Source organism: Mugil cephalus, chromosome 1, assembly GCF_022458985.1.
Source record: "Mugil cephalus isolate CIBA_MC_2020 chromosome 1, CIBA_Mcephalus_1.1, whole genome shotgun sequence".
Lineage (NCBI taxonomy): Eukaryota > Metazoa > Chordata > Actinopteri > Mugiliformes > Mugilidae > Mugil > Mugil cephalus.
Window position 1 is genome coordinate 22,529,299 of NC_061770.1, and position 23,456 is coordinate 22,552,754.

The 23,456-nt window shown below is 46.5% G+C and overlaps 2 protein-coding genes across 5 annotated transcripts in view; both read left to right on the forward strand.

The window, feature by feature from the left end:
• prkcz (protein kinase C, zeta) overlaps positions 1 to 5,136 on the forward strand; it is an 88,154-nt gene extending 83,018 nt beyond the window's left edge. For all 4 annotated transcript variants that reach the window (XM_047603916.1, XM_047603906.1, XM_047603934.1 and 1 more), the window contains one exon: positions 1,879 to 5,136. In XM_047603916.1, the coding sequence (XP_047459872.1) occupies positions 1,879 to 1,966 (88 nt within the window). In that variant the 3' untranslated portion in view covers positions 1,967 to 5,136. The remainder of the gene's footprint in view (positions 1 to 1,878) is intronic.
• A 6,632-nt stretch (positions 5,137 to 11,768) lies between these two features.
• Positions 11,769 to 23,456, forward strand: part of skia (v-ski avian sarcoma viral oncogene homolog a) — a 61,643-nt gene continuing 49,955 nt past the window's right edge. Inside the window, exon 1 of the mRNA XM_047582284.1 lies at positions 11,769 to 13,794. Coding sequence (XP_047438240.1) covers positions 12,889 to 13,794 — 906 coding nt within the window. The 5' untranslated portion in view covers positions 11,769 to 12,888. The remainder of the gene's footprint in view (positions 13,795 to 23,456) is intronic.

Sequence of the window (23,456 nt, forward strand, 5' to 3'; positions counted from 1 at the left end):
ATTGTTAGTCAACCCACTCCGTCAGTACAGTACTTCACATGAGGTCAGATAGGAGGAAAAATATTGGCTTCGTCGAAACTTCAGTCAGCAGTCCGGTGTTTGGTGTGGGTGGGATCTGCAACCAGTTTGACACTGCCGGTGGCTCCCACCCACTTGGAAGAGCGGGGAGGATCAGTGAACACGCTTATTGTGTTAATTTCAAAGCCCTCTGCTCGGTGTCTGCAGGGAGAAAGCAGCATCTCTGCCTCTTTCCCAGCCAGAGGTCTCCTTTTTTGGGCTTTCGACCTTCGTCTGACCATCACAACACAAACGAAGAACACACACACGCAGATGAATAAACAGCTTGTTGCTGCGAGAAAAGAAGAACGGCAGCTAAGGGAGTACATTCTGAGGACTATTTATTGGGATGTGCTCCATTTACCTGAGATAATGCCTTTATTAGCACGTTCAGGAAACAGAAAAGTTCCACCAAACCAATGGTTTATTTCACTATTCATGACATCTGTGCATAATTAAGGGAATTAACGCTAATTAACAGGTAGCAGAGATCTGAGTGGACTGGTCTCAACGTCCAGGCTGCTTTAGCATATTTGGAGTATGTGAGTGTGGGCGGAGTAAAGCTCATTCAACATGGCGACCACAGGCTCCGCCCAGTTCGGGCTTCATTTTTGAGGTTCAGAATCCAATGGGTGACGTCACGATGGGTTTGTCCGTACTTTATATGCACTCAATGGTCGCGACGACACAGACCGCAGGAGCTGCGATTGGTCCACTTATCAATAGCGTCTTTCCCGTTTAGTATTTCCGTCTGATTCTCCATCTCCGCAATATTCAAACTGATTGTTTTGGATCAATAAAGATGGAACGCAACGTTAACTGGAGACTGAAAAATACAAACATTTGTTTGCCTCCTCTTCTGTGAAATTTCACATAAGTTTCACTCAGTATTGTTGAAAATGAAGCAGAAAGTAGGAACAAAAATTATCCCGACCTGACTTGCACCGGCAAAGGATACATACATAGGTCACAACCTACGTCTGTGTCCCACTGAGGCATAAACAGCGCTTACCTTTGCGATGTACCAGTCGATCTCAAAGGTAGTGCGTGTAGATCACGTAGCTCACAAGCCACAAAAGTGTGAGCACCTCTGGTCATTTTGCTGCCTTACTTGACTTTGTGTGCTCTGTTGCCATTTGAGAAGTTATCCTGGGGAGACACTGATTCTGAGTTGTGTAAGACTCTTTAGTTAGTGGTCAGTGTCTGGGAGTCGCTTTGTCCAAGCTCACTGCAGCTTTAAACCAGGGGTGTCAAACTCATTTTAGTTCAGGGGGCCACAACCCTAACCCCAGCCCACTTTGATATAACGTGAGCCGGATCTGTAACATAACAACATAATGACCTATAAATAACGACAACTCAAACTGTTGTGTTTAGTACAAAGTTGAATTTTATCCAAATGTTTACAATTAATGAAATGTCCTTTTACAAATTTATTTATGAACAACCTGAAGAGATAAAACTTGAATAAAAGTGTTGTGTTATGTCCGCAACTCCAGTTGAAACAGTATGAACCCTAGTGGACAAATTAGGACTAGCAGTTCCTTTTATTGAAAAATTCAAGTTATTGTCTTCAGTCTTATTTTTGCACTTTGCACATTTATCCAGATTGGACCCTCTGACGGGCTGGTTTTGGCCCCGGGACCATATGTTTGACACCCACGTCTTAAACCCTTATCATGTTTATCTTTGTGTTCTTAAGAAGCCAAGCCTGATGACAAATGTGAATACTGAGGAGTGTAAAGCTAACATTTTCTGCTGCTAATAGCATCTGGTTTTGCGATGAAACAACAATTGCTTCTCTCCATCTTTCCCTCTCAGGGACATCATCAAGAGGATAGACCAGTCAGAGTTTGAGGGATTTGAATACATCAACCCCCTGCTGTTATCGTCAGAGGATTCTGTATGAATGAGGGACCGGCTTCCTCCTCTGCCCACCTACTGTCTGTCCAAGCTGCCGTCTTAGGCGAGAAAACTGTCGGAAAACCCCGAAATGCAAAGAGGAGGGGGAGGAGCAAAGGACTGAGGACTTCTTTCTCTGAGGACTTCTGGATCTGTCGAAAAGACAAACGAAAGTGGAGGAGGAGGAGGAGGAGGAGGTGAGAATTTCCTTCCTGGACGATTCCGGTTGTATTGTTGGGACGCCAGGCTCTTCTCTCTTGGTATCTGCGTAAAAACACAGAGACACTGGACTACAAGAACAACCTACCCCCCCTCCCTCCCCATCGTTACGTTGTCTCTTTCTTTACCTGTTTCTTTTTTCCCCCTCCTTCAGCTTCATTCTCCTCAGAATGTCCTCCTCGTGTCAAAGCATGACCGGCTTTGTAATTTGAGAAAAAAACAAAACAAACAAACAAACAAAAAAAAAAACGAGAAATGTTTCATTCTGTGCCTGCCGTCATGAACACATTTCAACCTGTTTCACGTCTCTGGATGAATATGACAGTTCTAATGAAGAGCTTGAAATCATTTTACATGCACTTTTGTTTTTTAATCGTTAATTTTGTTTTCTATCTTGTAGAGGGGGCAGTACCTCACACAAAACAAGAATGTACAATGACAAAGGAAAAAAAAAAAAAAATAAGTTATTGCGTTAGGTAGTGAATCCAGGTAGTAGGGGTGGCGGGGTGGGGTGGGGCGGGGTGGGGGGTATTTAAAAAGTGCCTCAAAGAACAAATTAATTACCATGTCTCTGATTGCACTTATCTCTTATTAGACATTTCTTCACTGATCAGCAGCTGAAACTGAAAGGCCAAACTCCGTCCGAAAACCACACGAGCGTAGGGGGATCAATCTTTTTCCGGAGCCCTGCCACAATCCTCGACACACGGCTGAACCCGTTCACTTTTAATCAATCAATTCAAACAATTAATCACCGTAGAGTAGATTGTTTAGGATTGTCTGTAGAATCACAAGAGCAGCGTCTAAAACCGGCACCAGAAACGACAGCGGTAAAGGTGGTGAGAGCCCAAAAAGCTTTTAAGTAGTGTGCGCTGCTTCTCCTGTGCCAAAGTCTCACCAGGTGGCGCTGTGCAGCAGGCAGCATCCTGCATTTCTGTTTCTAGCATGTGGGCGTGTGAAGTTTTGCGGCGCACCGGTCGTAGTCGGGCAGCTTGATTAACACGTGCTGCACGGAGTCGAAGCGCTCCATCGGCTTCAGCTTCCACGGTGTGTGTGTGTGTGTGTGTGTGTGTGTGTGTGTGTGCAGGCTCTGGTCGTTGTAGGACACTCTGCAGTTGCTCAGAAGCACCGCGCTGACCCGTGTTACTGCCGCGTGGAAACATATCTCCATATTTCCATTCTGTGCGTTTCAGTCTCTTTTCCTTCCACGGTGCGATCTGTGCAGACACTAAAGCCAAGCCAACAGACAGCCGCTCCGATACGCATCATCCGTTCTGTATTTGGACTACACACCGATCGGGCATAACATTATGACCGCCTTCCTAATATCGTGCAGGTCTCCTTTGTGTATCCAAAAACAGTTGTGACTCATAAGAGAATGGACATGGACCTTCTGAGTTAGTGGGGGGGTCTTTGGGTCCTATAGGTTGAAGGGAGGGGCCTCTGTGGATCAACCCACAGAATCTCATCTGCACGAACCAAAATGATTTTTTTTCTCTGTGTTCCTTGGCGTCGTTTCGAGAAATTCTCCGTAAACGTTGATCCATTGCAAAACCGCATCCAGAGGCTGTAGTACATGTCCCAGGCCTACGTGTGGCGCTGTTCGTGCTACAGAACTCGGACGGTGAAGAGATGGAGTCCATGGTCCATGGAGAGCATGGACAGGATACAGTATCTACATGTCTAACTAACATCCACAAAAACGAATGCCAGGTCCATAAGTTTCCCTGCAGAACATCGAACTGTCACAAGATGGTCGATGTTATTTACTTCTCCCGTCAGTGGTCATAATGTTGTGGCTGATGGGTGTAACTACCACGTTAGCATCAAAGATACTAGCCATATTGTAGTAGTGTAGTATTGACTTCAAAAACTGTCCAATTATGATTTTATCTTTTGGATCTAAACTAGGACGTTGCTAGTGGAGTTATTTTTAAATAAAAGGTATTAGTTAAGACGTCCACTAAGAGCTGCGTTAAATAAAAACCGAGTTAAGGTGCGGATAGGGGGGTGCTTTTTTTGATATTAGCAGTAGAAGCGTCAGCACTGAGAAATTTGAGGTTGGGTTGTCATGATAGTAGACGTAGAGGAGCAGGGGAAATTGCGCCAGCGCTGATCGAGAGCTCGGTGAGTTTCCTACGCAGTGAAAGGCAGCACAACACACGGAGGCTCCGCTTTTTTTTTTTATTATTATTATCATTATTCATCTAAACCAGAAATGTCATTCCATCCTATTTTCTGATGCACGTTGGGTACAAATAAAATGAAAAAAAAAAAGATGAGTTTCTTAGCATATAGTGAAGTTTTATGCTTTTTCTAGTTCATGCAACTTTCTACCCCGGACACCTTTTATGCAAAGCTGGTTATCTGTAACCCAGAATCAAAGACGTGAGTGAGTATCAAGCAGCAGCGGCAGCAGCATCGTGGATTAACGGCAGAAAGGGAGTTCTCTGCGCTCGCGACGAGGAAAAGACGAGCTGAAAGCGATGAAATCTCACCCCGTGCTAATTTGATAACCACATAAAAGGATTAATTAGCTGATCCCGAGTCAAAGGGTCTCAATTAGCTGCGAGGCCTTTCGCAGGAACCGATAGAGAGACGAGAGATATCGTGACGCACGCTCACGAAGAAAAGAGGCGAGAAATCCCTCCCAACGTTTCGACGACGCTTCCTCCTCCACAACCCCCCGAACTCTGTTCAGCCACAATTTCACTTCTGTTGCCCTTTTTACGAGATGATGCATTAGTTGCATTCGTCTTTCATTTTTTTTTTTCTTGAGGGACCAATGGATCAACTGGGAGTCCTTTCAAACACCTATTTAAAAAAAAAATTTAAAAAAAGAAGACAAAGACCATGGTTTCTGTTGTAACATAACGCTGGTTGAATCTGTTTTAACTCTGCTTCACTGCATCTTTGTAAATATGTGTAATTATTAAAAATGATACTGTTTTCTGTGAAGTCTGGGAGTTTTTTTTTTTGCAAACCACAGCAGGAAAGTGTTTTGCAGATGCTACAGTTTTGCGTGTGCGTCGCGCCTCCTCTAATCACCCTTCACTGCGGTTTATATGTCGAGAGTGGAGCAGTGGAATAGACGGTAACTTTTCTGTGTTTGTTTTTGTGCTGTTACTAGAAAATAAATTTAAAAGAAAAAAAAACTGCAGTGGGAGTCTCCAACCGGTTTCATCAGCTTCTACAGTCAAAGACTGAAATATTTAAAGTGCATGCTTGAATAAGAGATCCATCTTTGCATCTTTTTTCCACAGAGATGCTGCAAAAACAAAGAAAGAAAATCTGTTAAAACCACGAGGTGAGGTGACGTTACACCAAAAATGTAAACGACACACGTTTAACCTGATAACGATGAAGATACTTAACACACATGGGACTTTGTTTTCTGCATTTGAACAGAAACAAACCTGAACAAAGTGGTCTAATAGTTTAAAGATGGAGGAGGAACAGCTCCTTTTAAAGTGAAGCCAAAGCAAGTAGAGCTCCCCCTGGTGACTGACTGCAGTATAGATCATAAGCTCGTCCTCCTCCATGTTAGTGGGCGGGAATAAAAATACACATCAAATAATTATTTTGCCAGGATGCTTTCTGTCATTTCCAGTTCCATATAATATGTATATGTAAAAATATAATGGTGATGTATGTTCCGGTGTCAGTTGTTTTGGATAAGTTTAATTTTAGTTATAGAAACAGGATGTGACACCATGGCGATCACCAGTTACCGTGCCAACCGAGAAGTGCTTTATAAATAAAGTTTTATTGATTGAAGTCTGAAGCAGCTGAAATACTCAAAGTCAAAATCTCGAGGAAAAAAAGTCGAAATGCAATATCTAGAATAGAAAAGAAAAAAGTCGACCCTTTGAGACTATAACAACCGACGCATGTGACTTCAAAGCTCTACTTTGGAATCGGATTCAGTAAAACAAAACTACCGTGTAGTTCTCAGTATTTGGATTCCACTTTCGGACCATACTTTTTAGACACAGGAAAATAGCATCAGTTTGGCCGGCATAAGGAAGTGGGGACACGTTGTCCATATTTATATACAGTCTATGTAATTATCAGTCAGTCAGTCAGTCAGTCAAACTCCAAGCGTCCCTCTGAGACATAGAGGCTTCCAGCTTCCAGCTTTCTACTTGTAATCATTTTTTATAATTTCTCTGGATGGCATAACCCCAGAAACTTTGGGGGTTACTTTTGACCAGGCATAAAATAATGACCACCTTAACTAATTCTGACAGAATTAGGATGTAAGAAAATCAGGATTTTTTCCATTATACAAAATGCTTATTGCAAAGGAGTACAAGAAAGAACACAATACATAGTCTCAAAATTAGTTTTCTTTAAGACTTAAAGCATCAAACAAGCCCTTTATGGTTTTGACTGCATCATCTAATCATCAACTCTGACTTTTAATCCAACAATATCATGTGAGCCTGGCTCAAGCTTCTCTACCGAGGGCACAGCACAGCGCAGAGAGTTACGTCACACAAGAATGCTAACTGGGATGATGGTGTGTTTCCTCCGCTAGGACACACATGAAGTGGAAAGTTGAAGTCATAATAATGGTGGGACTTTCTTTTTTTTTTTTTTTTTTTTTTTTGAGCCTGTAGCTTTTTGGCCAGAAAAGAGGGACCAACGGAGAGCGGCTGCAGTGCGCAATGGAAAAAAAGAGCAGGGATGGCTGTACTGAGCAGAGAGGGGAAAAGAACAGAAAATAAAGGAAAGAGGAGAACATCGTTTGAAAGAATGAAAACAGCACCGCGTCTAAATTGCTGACATTGGCTGAGCAGTTTTTTTTTTATATATATATATATATATATATATATATTATTACCTCAACCACAGAGGGGTTGTGGTACACGATGTTACACTCGGCGCATGGAAAGAAAACGTTATGTCACCCGTCCCACATGATACTGTGTTGTGGTCCGTTGCCGCGGCGACGGCGAACACTTTTGCACCAGCAGCAGCTTTAACTGTTTAAGTTAAAGAAAGGAGCCAGTTTGAGAGGTCACGCCACCGAATCAGATCCTCTGTGAAGTGGTGACATAGCAGGACACAAACTCAGGTAACGTGGTGCAGCCAGTTCAAGGACATTTACTTAATTGTGTGTTTTTTGGGGGGGAAACGTCACAACGTGCTCCCTGTCCCTGGCATCATCTTGAGTCTCTGCTCCACGTTAAGTTCATTTCGATGCGACTCAGCTCCCAGGTGGTAATTATGTGATATGACAGATGTGTGAACCAGTGCTGCCTTACAAAGAGCAGCCTGATTAGCCATAACATTATGACCGCCTTCCTAATATTGTGTAGGCCTCCCCTGTTGCCTCCAAAACAGTTCAGAGTTTGTCCTGTGGTGTCTGGCAACAGGACGTTGTTAGTGGGGGCCGATACCAGCTCTAAAATCAACTTTCAAATCAAATCATTGGAGGCTACGTAGGAACACAGTGGAAAGTCTATTGAGAAAGACTATTGAGTTGTGGCAACACAACAAACCTTGTGAAACCCAAACCACAACACAGAATACAAGGCGTTTATGATGAGGAGGACAGAAGAGGAGAGAACAGGGTCAGAATTAAGATGCAAGTTTTCATTTTATAGTAGTTCCTAATAGTTAAGCAATAATTTATTTTAATGTTCTTATAATTTTACTTATTTCGTGTAAAATAAATAAATAAATTACTCTGATGTCTTCATTCTTTATGAAGCTATGATGTGAAATACACCAGACACATTGAGTTGTATTTACACAAAGTATCGGTATCGCTGATACCAGCCTGAATTTTACTCAGTATTGGATTGGGAGAGAAATCATCAAACATCACTACCACAGATCCTCGATCAGTTTGTGAATTTAGAGTTGTTAGTAAAGGGGTGTCATTGCTATGGGGTGGGGGTGTCTGGTCTGGTCTAGGTGGGTGGTACATGACTAAATAACGGAACACTGAATCGTCACAAGATGCTCGAATGTTATTTACTTCTCCTGTCAGTGGTCTTAATGTTGTGGCCGATCGGTGTAAGCGGCTGCGGATAGATTTGTCCAGCTTCGAAATACTCGCTGTCTAAGGTTTCTAGGACAAGGACAAGAAAATTCATCATACGAGCAAACCCATTTCGTTGAGGCGAACAGCCCGACCCCTCCGACTCCGGTTATGACTCCAGAGAGCAGATAGTGAATGTGAGAGCGTTGGTTTCACAGCGTGGTATGCAGGGGCGCACTGTCAGGACAAGGCAACCCAAACAATAGTTGGGGGGCCCCCGTGAAAAGATGAGAAAAGGGGCCCTCAGAGGCTACCTTTAGGCATATTTTTGCAATGACAACCATAAAGGCATCAACAACTCTTCGCCACCCCCCCCCCCATGGGGGTCCCCTTCTATCCACCCTGTAACGGTATAGTCTAATAAATCATGAAGCCAACACAAAAACAGAGCTATTCTCGAGGGATACCTGTCACCCATGAGACAGGAGGAACGTGAAAGGGGTTTCGTTGACCCTACATTTGCTCATCGCGGCGTCGGGCTGTGGAGGAGGTTTGTCAGTGTCGACCCACACGACAGATATTATACCAGGGACTGACCAGCGGGAGTTTATTCACAACAAACGACCAATCAGAGGCTCGCAAGGCGTACGATTTGGTAAACAGCAGCACAGCCTCGGACAACTTTAAACTTTGTTTTTTTTCAAAACCCTGGCTGACTTAACGTCCCGAGACCCTGCGTCCTCATATGGGGACGTTAAGTTTTTGCTTCATTTAAACTTTTATCCTCATACCTAGATACTAGTCGGTATAAAAACATTAATGGGACAGGGTACAAAACATAATCAAAATTGAGTTGAAACTTGTTTATTTATGCTTTTTAACTTTTCCAGTTTAATATGACATGCAAATTCAATCAATGGTAACAAGTTAGAAGTTGCTAAGTTAATAATCAGGTACTCGATTGAGGACATTGGGATTTTATTATTGCAATTCTGATTTTGCACATGAAAATGAACAGTTTTATCTTTTGTTACTTGTTGGTCATTATGACATCGAGTGAAATAATCCCTGCGTCCACACACGAGGACATCATTTCTCGTTCAAAGACGATGCTTAGTTTTTATAGCCCTTAGGTCCTAGTACTACTACTAATCCCCAATAAAGGGAAATGGAGAAATTAGAAAAGTGCACCAAACAAAAGCTCAGGTCTCAGGAGGTTGAACCCAAACACAATTCAGGAGATGGTCGGTTCCCCCAGGGTTAGCATATCCTGAGGGTGTAAATAGATGTGCAGCTTATTCTTTGCTTTAGAATTTTTGAAAAGGAATGTATTTGTTATTTAGTTCATTAATTCTATGTGTATTTTAAGTCATATATTAAAATAACCATTTAGTTGCTAACAAATAGCACTGATGGCTTAGCATATTCCTATTTTTTAAAAGTAAAAATAAAAATAAAAAAAATGTTGAATTTACTTTTATACTTTCATATTACTTACTTTCAAATTTCTGCGAGTTGAGTGAATGAATAATCAATGAATCCTTGGAGCACTGGTAACCCTAACCCTAACCCTAACCCTACATATATAAGTGCTGTTTAGCTACTCTGGGAAAAAATGTAACTGATAGCTGGGATCAACAGGAGTCTTATTTCCATACGTGCATTCAGAGCCTTAAATCTGTCCTCCTGACTCCTGCAGTGGAGGACCCTGTTTACATTTTACCAGCTGCCCCCACCCCTCGCCCTGCCAGCACGCTGCAGTTACCGCAGTGTCTGGCTAGAGGACGCCACAGGAGAAGCACACTCTTCCATCACTGCTGGAGCTGAACTTGATCTGAACTCCAGACGCTGAGATTTGGAGTTTCCAGGTTTGCATTATTAATCACAAACAACTCAGTATAGGTCCCCTGGATATTTATATCCAGCATGTGGGTGTTATCTGCTGTCTAAAATTTGAATAAACCGTGTGGCCTTGGTGGCTTTGCAGAGGTTATAATTCCAATGGATAAACGTCAAACAGAATATCCCACACAAAAATGAATTTTTTTTTTTTGTTTTTTTTTTGTCTGTCCACTCCGCCTGTGAAAATATTCAAGATTGTTTCACAGTGTTGCAAACACATGAAACTTGTTCATTCGTCGAGCCTTGCCAAGCAGTTTTTAACACGTTCAAACAGAAGGGAAAACAAATAAACCGCAGCCAGTCGTGCAATTTGCGCTTCCTTCCAACGCTAAATTTGTCTTGTCTCGCAAAGCCCCCGCCCATAGACTTTCTACTTTTCTGTGTTTTCATTTTTTTTTTTTTTTTCTTTTTGTTATCAGCCATGAACCAAATGATTCACTTGAACGCCCTCGACTCTTCTGTGACTTTCAGGGCCAGCAGGGAAGTGGTCGATTTGCATGCGTTGTGAAAACCACCTTTACCTCAGGCTGGTCAAAGTGACTCAATTTAACGTTGATACTGTAGCCCATATTGAGGTAAGGTGTTATTAATATAATACGCATTACGCGTACTGTGAACTGAATGTAGGAGACGGGCAGTAGGTCAGCGTCTGTTAATTGCGCTGGACTACAAAGATGACGGTTATATTTGTTCATTTCTACCACTAGAGAATATATATATAGAAGTCTTTCCCAGACAAGACATGAACGTTCCTTTCACTTCCTTATTCTCCTTCACCCTCTGTGTCTCTGTGGTTTTGTGTAACTGTGTGTGAGTGAGAAAAATTTGGGTACATTTTGGGCGGCCCTCGCTTTCTCACGCCCATCCAAAGAGCTGCTCGTGGCTTACGACTTGGGAGATGCCTAGAACAAAGCAACTCCTTCACAAAACAAGACAAAAACTGAATAAATGCCTATTTTCTTCATGTATTTACATTTATCATGCATACTTTTGATAGAGATGTACGTCACCTGAGTGGACCAGTCTTTCATACGTTCTTCTGGATGTGGCCCCTGAACTAAAATGAGCTGGCTTAGAGGAAGCATTATGTAAACCGGGGGTGTCAGACATTGGGCCCGTGGGCCAAAACCGATACTGGGACGATATTGCTAACCCTACACTGAGATGCTTTAGCTAAAATGTTTTATTTACTTTATATTTCATATAAATGTACTTTTTTTTCTAATTTTTACTTCTACTCTTCTCTCTCATTCCTAGTTTACATTATTTTATTCTTATGTCTATGTTTTGTTCATATATGTTCTTTTCTTATCTCTTGGACAATATCATTTTCCTGCTGGATCAATGAAGTGATCTTGACTTTTGAATATCGAATCTTTAATTAACTGCAATTTTTCAATAAAAAATAACTCATTCATCCCTTCATTTTCCCCAACCACTTGTCATCGAGGGGGTCGTAGTTCGTGGTAGGTCGGGAGTTTTAATTGAGTTTAACAGACAAATATGCACTTATTTTCCTTTCAGACGTGTCAGGTTGTTTAGAAAACATGTCGGTGATTGAAAAAAGTTGCTTTTTCATAATGTACTTGCATTTATTTGCACTAAAACAAAGAAATAATAACAAAACAATGAACCAGGAAGTAGTTTTTGAAGAGAAAAAAAATCACGTCCTCATATGTGGACACTGGGACTCTATGGTCACTCGTAGCATGTTAATATTGATAGAATTTGTTATATTTGCGCGTCATGTCAAACTAGAAAACTTTTTTTGTGATGGAAAAAAAAAGTTTCCTTTTCGTAATGTTCTTGGACTCGTTTGCGCTAAAACAAAGAGAAAAGTTGTTGCTATTGTGTATCTGTTACGGGGCCCCCTGAACTAAAAATGAGTTTGACACCCCCTGTCATGTAAATGTGAACGTCCGCGTTCGCTCGCAGGAGAGAATGGAGCGTGGTGGCGGCGGCGGCGGCGGCGGTGGTGGTGGAGGAGGTGGTGGGTGTCGGCCTGTTCCTGGAAGAGCGCAGCCTGCCTGCAGAGTCACTCACATTCCTGGCTGGGCTTCAGGGACCAAGCCAGACACACAAACACGAGAGGAAGGGGCGCGTGAGAGGGCGCGAGGGGGAGAGCAAGGAGAGCGAGAGAAAGACAGAGAGGGAGAGAGCGCGAGCGAGAGAGAGAGAGAGAGAGAGAGAGAGAGAGAGCGTGCAGGGGAGGGCGAGAGCGCGCACGAGCGGGGCCAGGCTTTCCTCCGAGACTTTTCATGATCTCAGCGCAGTCACAGTGAACCGTGGGCGCAGGCGGAGAGTGCTTCGCCGCAGCCCTCGACGGACGGCGGAAAGAAACATGAAAAAAGAAACACATCTTCTAACCGAGCTTTACTGAACCCACCGAGCCTACAGCTTTCGTTTAATCCTCGCCTACTTTGGTTTTGGAGTTCGACGAACTCAACTTTACGCGTTTTTTTCCCCTGGAGTTTGGAAAGCCGCTGCATTCTTTTTCTTTTTTTCAGTCCTTTTTTCTTTTCGTTTTTCTTCTTTTTTTTTTTTTTTTTTTTTTTTTTTTTTTTAGATATGGACAGTCGGCGACCCGCTGCGGGGAGCGACCGGCCGGGGTTCACTGTGTAGCCACGGGAATTAAAACTATTTTTGCTGGATGTTTCGTGACGCGCTGTAGCTACTACTGTGGTCAATTCTGGCACGTCGTGGATTTACCAGGTTCAGGAACCCATAGAGAGACAGAGATAGGCCTGTTTGTGATTAGCCTACCCGCACGGCCATAAGAAGGATTTACGTTTCCAAAGTTGCAGGCTGGGGAAAACATGGAGACTGTAAATCGACAGAGCTTCCAGCCTCATCCGGGACTGCAACAAACTCTCAAGCAGTTTCACCTCAGCTCCATGAGCTCTCTGGGCGGACCGGCGGCTTTCTCTGCCCGGTGGCAACATGAGCTGCTCTTCAAGAAGGACGGCAAGGAGCCCGAGATGGTCCTCCAGCATCTGCCGCCTCCCGTGATGCCGGGCCCGCTGTTCATCCCGTCGGACCGGTCCACGGAGAGGTGCGAGACGGTGCTGGAAGCGGAGACCATCTCGTGCTTCGTGGTCGGCGGAGAGAAGCGGCTGTGCCTCCCGCAGATCCTCAACACGGTGCTGCGGGACTTCAGCCTGCAGCAGATCAACTCCGTGTGCGACGAGCTGCACGTCTACTGCTCCCGGTGCACGGCGGACCAGCTGGAGATCCTCAAAGTCATGGGGATCCTGCCCTTCTCGGCGCCGTCCTGCGGCCTCATCACCAAGACGGACGCGGAGCGGCTCTGCAACGCCCTGATCTACGGAGGCGCCTACCCGCCCCGCTGCAAGAAGGAGCCGAGCGGGGGCTCGCTGGAGCTGCAGCTCACCGACAGGAGTTTCAAAGTCTACCACGAGTGCTTCGGCAGGTGCAAGGGCTTGTTCGTGCCCGAGCTGTACACGAGCCCCAACGCAGCGTGCATCCAGTGCATGGACTGCAGACTCATGTACCCGACCCACAAGTTTGTGGTGCACAGTCACAAGGGGCAGGAGAACAGGACTTGCCACTGGGGGTTCGACTCCGCCAACTGGAGGGCCTACGTCCTCCTGAGCCAGGATTACACGGGGAAGGAGGAGAAGGCCCGCCTGACCCAGCTCCTGGACGAGATCAAGGAGAAATTTGACTTCTCCAACAAGTACAAGAGGAAAGCATCATCTGTGGTGAGTTGTTACCTTACTGGAGTAGCCCCCCCACACACATATATGTGGATATGCAGTTTGTATTGTCCCCGAGGGTCCTAAATTCTCCTTCTGCCTTTTACGTGTAGTTTGATCCCGCACTTAAAAGCCGTTCCGTGTAGCGTGGACCCATTGGAGTCACGTCGACGTGCTCTGGGTCGAGGTCTCGGGCCCCACGGCCCCGGGAGTCCCACTTGTCAATTAGAGGGATCACAAACTTGTCCTGCCCCCCCCTCCACCCCCCCACACACACCCCACCCCTCCCATCCCAGAGGAAGCACTCACTATTTGGTCATCATTGCCATATTGTCACTAATTGCCCCCTATCCAGCAGTGACAACAAAATGCCTCAGGTGGCAATAAAGCCATTATTGGCCTTTACAGTAAATACGGTCCCATTTATCAACAAATAGCCCAGCGACAGCGGCCGTGGTGAGGCGTGGGGCGAACGGGGATTCTGATTTAAGGTGCGAGTGGATGATTTACCTGATTTTTTGTCGATTTTGCTGCGTTTCTTGGTCACTTTCTGTTGCACTTTGTGACTGTTTGTGTGTGTGTTCCCAATGAGAGGAGATGGAAAGATATGGACGGGACCCACACTGGAATTATCTCTGATTTTCTTCCTGTGTGTGTGTGTGTGTGTGTGTGTGTGTGTGTGTGTGTGTGCGCGTCGGCCTGCGGAGCTTCATGTGTCATATTTAAAGTCTGTAATAGTCGCCTGGCTGTCACATGTCTGGCTTCCTGTGGGTTTAATCAGCGCCGCTATCGGGGTGGAAGGATTTCCACGTTGTTCTGGGGCCGCATCCACGTCCTCGGGTAGTGGGACCCCGACGTTTGAGTAATCAAACATTCGTGCGAGCTGCTGTGGTTTGGGGCGATCAGATAAAAGACTTTCGACCAAAGTAAATCGGTTCAGATTTTACATGTGTCTGTAGTGTCACCTTTTTTTTTTCTTTTTTTTTTTTGTTTGTTTTTTTACAGCAATGTGAGGGGTTTCTGTTCTGTTTTATATTTGATGTACAGGAGTTTACAGAGAGGAGCTTGAGTTGGGTGGTAGGCCGATAAAAAGAATTCCACCCCACCCCTGGGGAAAAAGGCTAATGCGGCCATTTGCATGAACTGTTACACATGAATGGAGCTGATGTAGCAGGGTTTAGAAGTATTGTGGTGGAAACATAATATGATCCCAACAAAGGGCAGTATTCAGCAAACATCGGACCCCCCACCCCCCACTGAAAACATCCATTGACCCCAGGCCAGCCATCCACCTCTGACATGCACACTCATCTTTCCCCCTTGCCTACTTTTTCTTCCCATCTGATTGAAGCCACCGTGGACTACTTTTGGTGGTGGAGGTGGTGGTGGCGGTGGTGTTGAGGGGGGGGGCAACAGACTTGTTGATGAAGCAAAGAAAGCGACTGCCAAAGTGTTTACAAGCAGCTTTCCCCCACTCCTCCACTGAGGCTTCTTTCAGAAGAACCTGCCAAAAAAAAAAAAAAAAAAAAAAAAAGAGAAATCAGGGCGACTCTTGAAGTCCTGGAGAGTGCCAAAGTCCTGCCATGCATGTGAATACCCACTCTTGGCACACACTTTCATTCTGACTCGAGTGGGCACACCTCAAGAACCAAGAACCCCTCCACCCCTCCACCCCTCCCCACCTCCACCCTCCTCCCCACTTTAAGGGGCCTCTTCTGTTTCTAAAGGTGCCGACGGGGCACCCAAGTGTTAAGCCCTAGGCTCATTTGAGACTGTGCCCCCGCTTTTTCATTCATCGCCGGCTCCCCCTTTTCTCCCCCCCCCTCCCTCCCTTCAAGCACCCTGTTTCAAGAAACGCTAATGAGGGAATACATGCTGCTCGGGAAGCCGGGGAATATACGGACGAACCCCGCGACGGCGGGGCCAACCCCCCCGCGGGTTATTTCGGCGCAGTTGGCGGAGGAACTCTGAGAACGTTCTTGCCGGATGTGAAGCAAAGTGCTAGACTGGTGCAAGAGAAACGCCATCATCTGTGTGTGTTGACAGTGGAGGAACTGGGCGTCTCTGTGAATATTAATAAGCCCTTTTTTTTTTTTTTTTTTACAAATGTGTTAGCAGCAGTCTCACATGCAGACAGACACAGGAAGTGAGATTGCCACACTTCCTTGCAGACACTCTTTTGAAAGCTTCCCTCTGTGACACACATACGTATGTATGTCTGATTCACGGGTCACTTTCTACTGCTTTTGTGGAAGAACTGTGAATTTACAGTTTATTCTCGTTTTTTTTTTTTTTTTTTTTTTCTTTTTTCTTTTTTTATTGGGCAGGACGGTAGCCGCAGCAGTGATTGTAAACAGCAATGAGCGAATGCAGGGAGCTAATTAGTTTATATACTGGGTATGGGAGACTCGCTTCCTTGGCTGCACGTCTTTGGTTTCTGTCTGGTACACATGTGGGTGGCACACATAATCAGTGGCTTTCCGCATCAGGATGTTTAGATATGGATTGTGGCCACGGATTGACTACCGACTTTTATGATTCACCCTCAACACGGTGCCATTTCTGCCCAAGTGGTGTGTTTAAGGGAGATATGAGCGAGAGAACTCGAGGGGGTTGCGGGGATTCGCGCCAGCTCAACCTCGGCTCTTTCTCTTTTTTTTTTCCGGGGACTTTCCTAAGCGGTCGGGAGAACTGTTTGCGTTTCTCCGTGCGACCTCGCTCAGATTTATCCCGAGATGGTTGCTAACTCACGAGCCGGTTTGTGCTTACATTCCAGACCTGCCACTCCTGCAGAGAGCAGCGAAAACCTCTTCTCTGTTTCCAAGGCGCTCCTGTCTGGGGGCCGAACCAAACCAGTTTTCGTGCGCGCGTGTCCACCAAGTCACGCACGGCTCTTGGCGACTCTTTAAGAAAAAAAAAAAAAAACATCCCAAATGCCTCCTTTGTGCCGCGTTTCGTTTTTTTTCCTCCTGACGGGTTTGGGTTCGGACGTAAATGTGCGTAGGAGCCATTTTGGGTTTGAGCTCCACATACGATGTGCTGTGTCATCACTCGGCGCATTCCTGCAGGCTGTTTCCACGCGTTGTCCTGCGGCCCGTCGCAGAAAAGCTGAAACTAAAGCGGACTTAGCGGCGCGGGGCCCGAAATATTAATCCCCAAAAAGTAAATGTTGTTACAGGGGGGGTTTTAGGATTTTGTTCCACGGCGTCGGGCTGCTGTTCTCAAATGCGTGTACGGGGCTAAAAATTCCACTTTTCCTTCCACAACCACCCCCACCCCTGAGAAGCCTCGGCGCTGCCGCTCTGGAAATCTGGCCTCCAGCTGAAGGGGCTGCTTGTTTCACGAGGTGGGGGGGGGGGGGGCGGGGCTTTTCGGCGGTGGGGGCTCAGAGGAAGTGAACTCCCGGAGGGGATATAGGACCATGTCCTGTTTCATATGCAAGGCGCAGCGCTGGCTACGCCTGCTGACAGCCAGCCATGTCCACGCGGTGGACGGGACAACAGCTGGTAGCCGCGCATTTCAATGACCGCCGAGGAAATGTTTCCACTCCTTCTCTGAATGGGGGGATTTGGCAAAATGTGACCATTGCAAAAAAGTCTGCCACATGGATTTATTTGGTCCTGATTGCGCTGGTGTGAGAAAATGTCTTTCTTTTTTGTTATGTAGCAGCTTTCATCCTGTGTTTTCTGTTTTGACGTCGCTCCTATTTTATCCATCAAAGAGCAGAATTAGCGCTTTGTGCTCTGCGCTTTGAAAAAGGAGGAAGCCACAAATTCAATCATGTCAGTGTAATGAGCGCCCAGGCTGCCAGTCTGGGCTTCCTAATGGAAGGCGGTCGGTCCGCGCCGCGAGGCGTGACCGGGGGGGGGGGGGGGGGTCACCGGGATCAGTTGCATATTGGCGTTCAGGTGTCTTAACGTCGAGTGTGGAAACTCACACCTCGGGCTCGGTGACCCCCGGCAGCTGGAGGGCCTCCTGGGTCGGAGCCGGGCGCTTCATCTCTGCCGCGTCGCCGCAGCCAGAGATTGATAGGGAGGGGAAAAAAAAACGGTCTGTAAGTGGCTCCGATGCTCGGTGGCTGGTCTAAAGTCAAGAATAACTTCCGTTTAAACGAACAAAGCGTAGTAGGTGTATCCACAGAGAGACCGGAGCTGCAGACCGGGGCCCTGAAACTAGTCCGCCGACGCTGTGCTCCGCTTAGAACCACGCTTATTGGGAAATCAGATATGTAGACGGACATATATGACATGCCTTTTCCTGTCTCCCTCTTTCTGAGTTTCATTTTGTGATCCTGTGCAGATGAAATTTCAGCATGCTAACCCCCCACCTCACCCCACCCCCCACCTCCCTTCTGCCTTTGCAGTGAAAGCATTTTGTTTGCCTGTCCTCCTCCTGCGCTCGTCGGTGGGTGCAGCCGTAACGTTATCAGTACGAGAGCTGTTAGCGCTCTCCCTCTCCCTCCCTCTCTCCCTCTCTCTGGTGCTAGCACTCACCAGCTTCAGGTTGCACGTGTTGACTTTCAGATGTATCCGACATTTATTTTCTTCTCTTTTCTCTCAGTCTGTAAAAAAAAAAGAAAAGAGAAAGAAAGAGAGGATGAAAAGAACTCCGTGGGGAGCGATTGTCCTCGGAGGCTCCTTCGCTTTGAGAAACAATTGTGACGCGAGATGAAATGTCTTTGTGCCGGTTTTGATGTGCCTTTTTAAATGTCTGTCTCAGACTGTATTTCCACCAGCACTGCCACCAGGAAAGCTCTCTAACACACACACACACACACACACGGGAAGGAGGACGAGGAAGAAGCCCGTTGTTGCTGCTTGTCTCCGGCTTGTTGTTATTTGTCTGGGAGATTTTTCAGGAGGCGGCCATCGGAGTAGCAGCGGAAAAACCAATTAAAGCGCAGTGATTCTTTTCATACTGTATGCGTCCCTGCCAGGAGCTGTTTATCTGGAAAGCCTTTAAAGTTGCCACGAACAAAAGGGGGGGGCGTCGCTGCTCGGCTGCATGAAAACACACCGTCTACACGGAGAGAGCAGCATGCGTCGTTTTCTGATCCTGCTCCGGCTCGACTCGCCGAAGCCGCGACCGCCGCATTGTTTGCGCGTCGCTCAAAATGCAGCCTGATAACTTCAGTCTTCTTTCGCACACACACACACACCAGAGCTGCGAGACTTTGTGCATCGTGCGTGGAGTTGGATGGTTTGCTGCGCTGCCCATCCCCCTTCTGCCCGCGCTTCCGCATCCGTCTGCAGCATCTTTATTTCTGTCCAGGCCTCTGTGAAGGGTCCAGGCGGCGCGCTCTGATATACCGGCCTGGGACTGGCTGGTAATAAGTCAGTCTTCACAGCAGAGGAGGAGGAGGAGGAGGAAGCGAGGGGGAGGTGAAAATTTTGCGGCGGCACTTCTATAGATCTTTAAAACACCTTGAATTTCTCATAAGGAGAAAAAAAAGCTTCAAAAATGTGGTGAACAGAAGCTCACCTCTGTCACAGTGGCATGTGAACAACACCCCGCTATTCAATATTGATGCTACGTAGGTAACCGTAGGTGTGAGGCGCGTGGTGTTTATTTAATGAGGCGGCCGATGAAATATTTATCGGCACACATGGCACCGGGAGACCAGCCGTTGCTCTCCATAGCCGCGCAGTCCCGAGCACACCGTCCGCCTGCACTTGGCCTCCTTTGACGCATCCTGCAGCTCCTTTAGCTGGGGATGTCGTGTCAGCACTTTCGGTGAGTTTTGCATATTTCTGTCTGGCGCGGAGCAGAAACAGCTTTTCAGAGTTAAACCGAACTGCAAATATCATGCGTTTCTACCAGCGAGAAATGTTTGCAGTGAAAAAGATAGAAAAAAAAAATCAAATATTTATGATATCTCTGCTGCAAAAGGAGGTCTTTTTTTATTTTGAGAATCTGCACAGGGCATGTGTCGTGTCCTTATTTATCTTCTCACCTACGAGCCGCAGCTGCCCTCAGTTGCTGGCGTGGTGAGGTTGCCTCGGCATCGATGGTAAACACCAGTAACATGTGTGAACTGCTGTGTTTGCTTTGCTGTTGAGAGCAAAAGGTGAGACCCGGGACTTTTTAAGGCCGCGTTGAGAAAGATGCGTTTGACTGTTGCGATGCCTGAAACTCATCACCTGCGTCACCTCTTGAGCCTTTTCTAGGAACACGCCAGCCCTCAGTTGTCTTGCTTTCCGCTATACGCCGATCAGGCATAACATAACGACCACGGGAAAGACTCCTGTTGTTGATATTGTGCTGTTCTTTATGGTTTTTGAGCTGTTCCCAAAGCATTTTTGTGTGTATGTCCTGCTGCCATCAAGGAGAGTCATTGCTATGAGTTGGGGGCACCTGGTCTGGTCTATATACATGTCTAAGTCCACACCAATGCAAAACAATTACATCGTATTCACTTATCTTGTCAGTGGTTTTAATGTTATGGCTAATCCGTCTATAAATTAAAAATGGAAGAGAACAATGCTTAGATGTGATTTTTTTTTCCTTGAGTTTGACCTGATTGTTAATGGATAAAGAGGCCGAGATGTAATCATCTAAAGTAACGTGTGGGATGGGGGGGGGGCAGAGTGACGGCAGCGTCGGCCTCTCGCATCGCTCCAATCGCCCCGACCGCACCAACCACACCCCCGTGCACAGAAAGACGTTCGCACGGACAGAGGTGGGCTCCAGCGCTCTCAGATCCCGCTCACCTCATGGGAACATTTGAATAGCAAAGGCATACGCTGGCACATTTGGTGTCTAATTGTGCATGGGTCTGGTTGAGTGTGTGATTTACGCCGGTAGTCGTGCCGGCGCGTGCGCGCGCGTGCGTGCGCTCGCTTTGTGCCTGGATCAGCTGTAGGAGGAGATTAGCATGAGCTCACTGCCTACTCATTTCCCTCTCCATCTGCCTGTCTCCCACAATGATGCTGCCCCCGCCCCCAACCACACATGTAACCACACAAATAAATGAGCACAGACATCCACACAGCGCCCGGATCCCACCCCCACAGGGCCTTCTGAGTCTTATAATGAATACAAAAGTAGACAGAATCTCATGCAAATACACACACACACACACACACATACACACACTCGGCCCTGTCAGCTGCGAGAACAGCACGTAGCACAACATCCACAGAGCGCGGCCTAGAATATCCTCCCACAGCATCGAATCAGGAGCCAATGGCCCGTTTCAGTCTGAAATCCATCGGCCCTTAATTGTTTCGCAGTCCGGTAGAGACAGGTACAGACAGAAAGCAGATACGGAGGCATTCGCAATCTAATAATAAGCCGTGCTAATCGCGTTTCTGATTGAACTGGCACGTTCCACAGTGCCGCCCCCCCTCTCAGAAGGAGAAAGTTGCCAAGTGAACTCTGTAGCTTTGGAGAATCTCTCTCAAGTCAACAAGACAATGACACCAATGGAAGAAATGGAGACGCACCACAGCACAGCAAAGCTACAAAACACAACTTCTGTCGTGGCACGAGGATAAAATCAAGGAAATGAAGAACAATTAATTACTTTTTCTAGTATTGTGTTGGTTACTCCATCCTGTTAGGATGCACTGGTGGTTCCCCCGCCTCGATTGATGTCATACTTTGCTCCCCAAACCGGCCTTCGGTGGCCGGTCCAAAGGAAGACACTGAGAGGAAAGTGTCTGAAAAGGCTGGGGATGTATTTTCTGTTGCTGTGAAGGCCGGCTGGGTCCTGAGAAACCTCTTTGTTGACTTCAAGGCATGGAGGGGGGGGGGGATGGTTGGGTCAGTGTGGCTTGGCCTCAGCGACGTGGAAGGGCAGCTCCCAGGAGCTCGGTGAGGTATTGTTGTGAGAGCACGGGGTGATGATGACGCTGTTGTGTTGTGTGTGTGTGTGTGTGTGTGTGGGGCTGTCTGCTGGCTATTCATTGTCAAACCCTTTTGTGGTGGGTATCAGCTGTGGATCTGTGATTGTGAGACAGATAGAGGTGATATCCAACCCCCACCCCCCCTTCACCGCTGCGTGGTCACTTCTCCCAAAAGTGGCTGATTCATGAGACGCCTCCTTCATTGTTTTGCCTCCTCTTCCCGTTCCGTCCTCCGTCCCTGCCACTCGCCTCTGTTTGCTCATCGTTCCTCCTGCAAGTTTCAGGGCAGCTGCTGCTGTCAGATGCACACACGAGCGAGGAAACCGCGACGTTTTTAAAGATCCTAAAGTGGATGTTTTGAGTTGGTCCTAAACCGTTTTTGTGTCTGTGTCAGGCTGCATCCTGCTGGGGGTGTCATTGCTGTGGGGTGGGGGTGTCTGGTCTGGTCTGGTCTAGTCTAGGTGGGTGCTACATGTCTAGTGGTACGTTCCATTTGTACTCAGAAGTCAGAATTTCTGACTTGCGGGTTTTTCCATCTGGAACGTAGTCGTATTTTCTCCTCAGAAAGTCGTAGAATCCTCACTACATCCAATTTGAGTTTCCAAGATGGCCGCCCCATAGTAGCTCCTGTAACATTCCATTGATTAGCACCTCTGACTAGTTTTTGTTGCATTAAATCGGCCGTACAGACAGTGTATGTCCACATGCATACGTTAAAATGCTGTTACAGTGTAGTTTTTTCATGTGTTATATGGGAACTACAAACCCATGCTACGCTAACAACGGCTAAAAACAGTAGCCTGCTAAAACCAAAACAGAGCCAAACACCATCAGGGCAAACTGTGATTAATAGTGGATTTCTTTCTACATTTCCATCAAACAATTAAAACTTTTCAATATTATTTTTTTTTATTAAATTTCTGCCTCGTGTTGTCTTTTAAATTTCATCAGTGTAAATAAAGTTATATTCAAAGCTTTCATGGACGCGAACATGTAGTTTTCCGACCTCTGTATCTATCTTCTATGACTAGTGTGAGCATCACAACAGCAACGGCAGTGGAGAAGGGTTCATGCTGGTCAGAGGAAGTGTTGTGACTATTTTGGAGATGAGTTGATAAAGAACAACAAAATCATTGCAGTCGTGTTGTCAGGTTCAGTCTCCATCGCTCTGCAGTAACTGCATGTAAACAACAGTCACTTTATATTGATGTTGCGCCATGAGTGTGTTGTTTATCCGAGTGATGATGTATGTGTCAGAGGACAGATGTGGCCCTAGTGAGTAACATCCACATGAATGAATGACATGTCCAGAAGTTTCCCAACAGACCATTAACCTGGTTAATGTTCTGAACTTCTCCTGTCAGGGGTTTTAATGTTGTGGCTGATCGGCGTAGCTGCGCCCTAGAGTCGTAACCTATTTTTGAGGGAAAGTGTGAGTGGCGTCCGCCTCTGATCTTTCTAGCCCAGCTCTGACTCACGCAGCGCTCGGTCGTATCAAGGCAGCGTGAGTTAATCTTAAACTGGATTAATCAGGAAAACAACAGACCTGCCCTATTGATCCAACAGGAAAACTTTGTCCTTAAGTCTCACCATTACAACAGCTCGCCGCTTATCACAAGTGTGCTCTGAGGTCAGGTATGCGGCGCTCGAAAGGTAGATACAGCCGGAGGGATCGGTGTTAGCGGAGCCACTGTAACGAAGGGGAAGCTCAGAGCTCGGAGTTCAGGCCCGGAGAGCAGGGGTTGACCCCACACGGGAGGGGGGAGGGGAGAGGGGAGGGGGGAAGGGAGAGAGGGGGGGGGGGGGGGGGGGGGGCGTTTA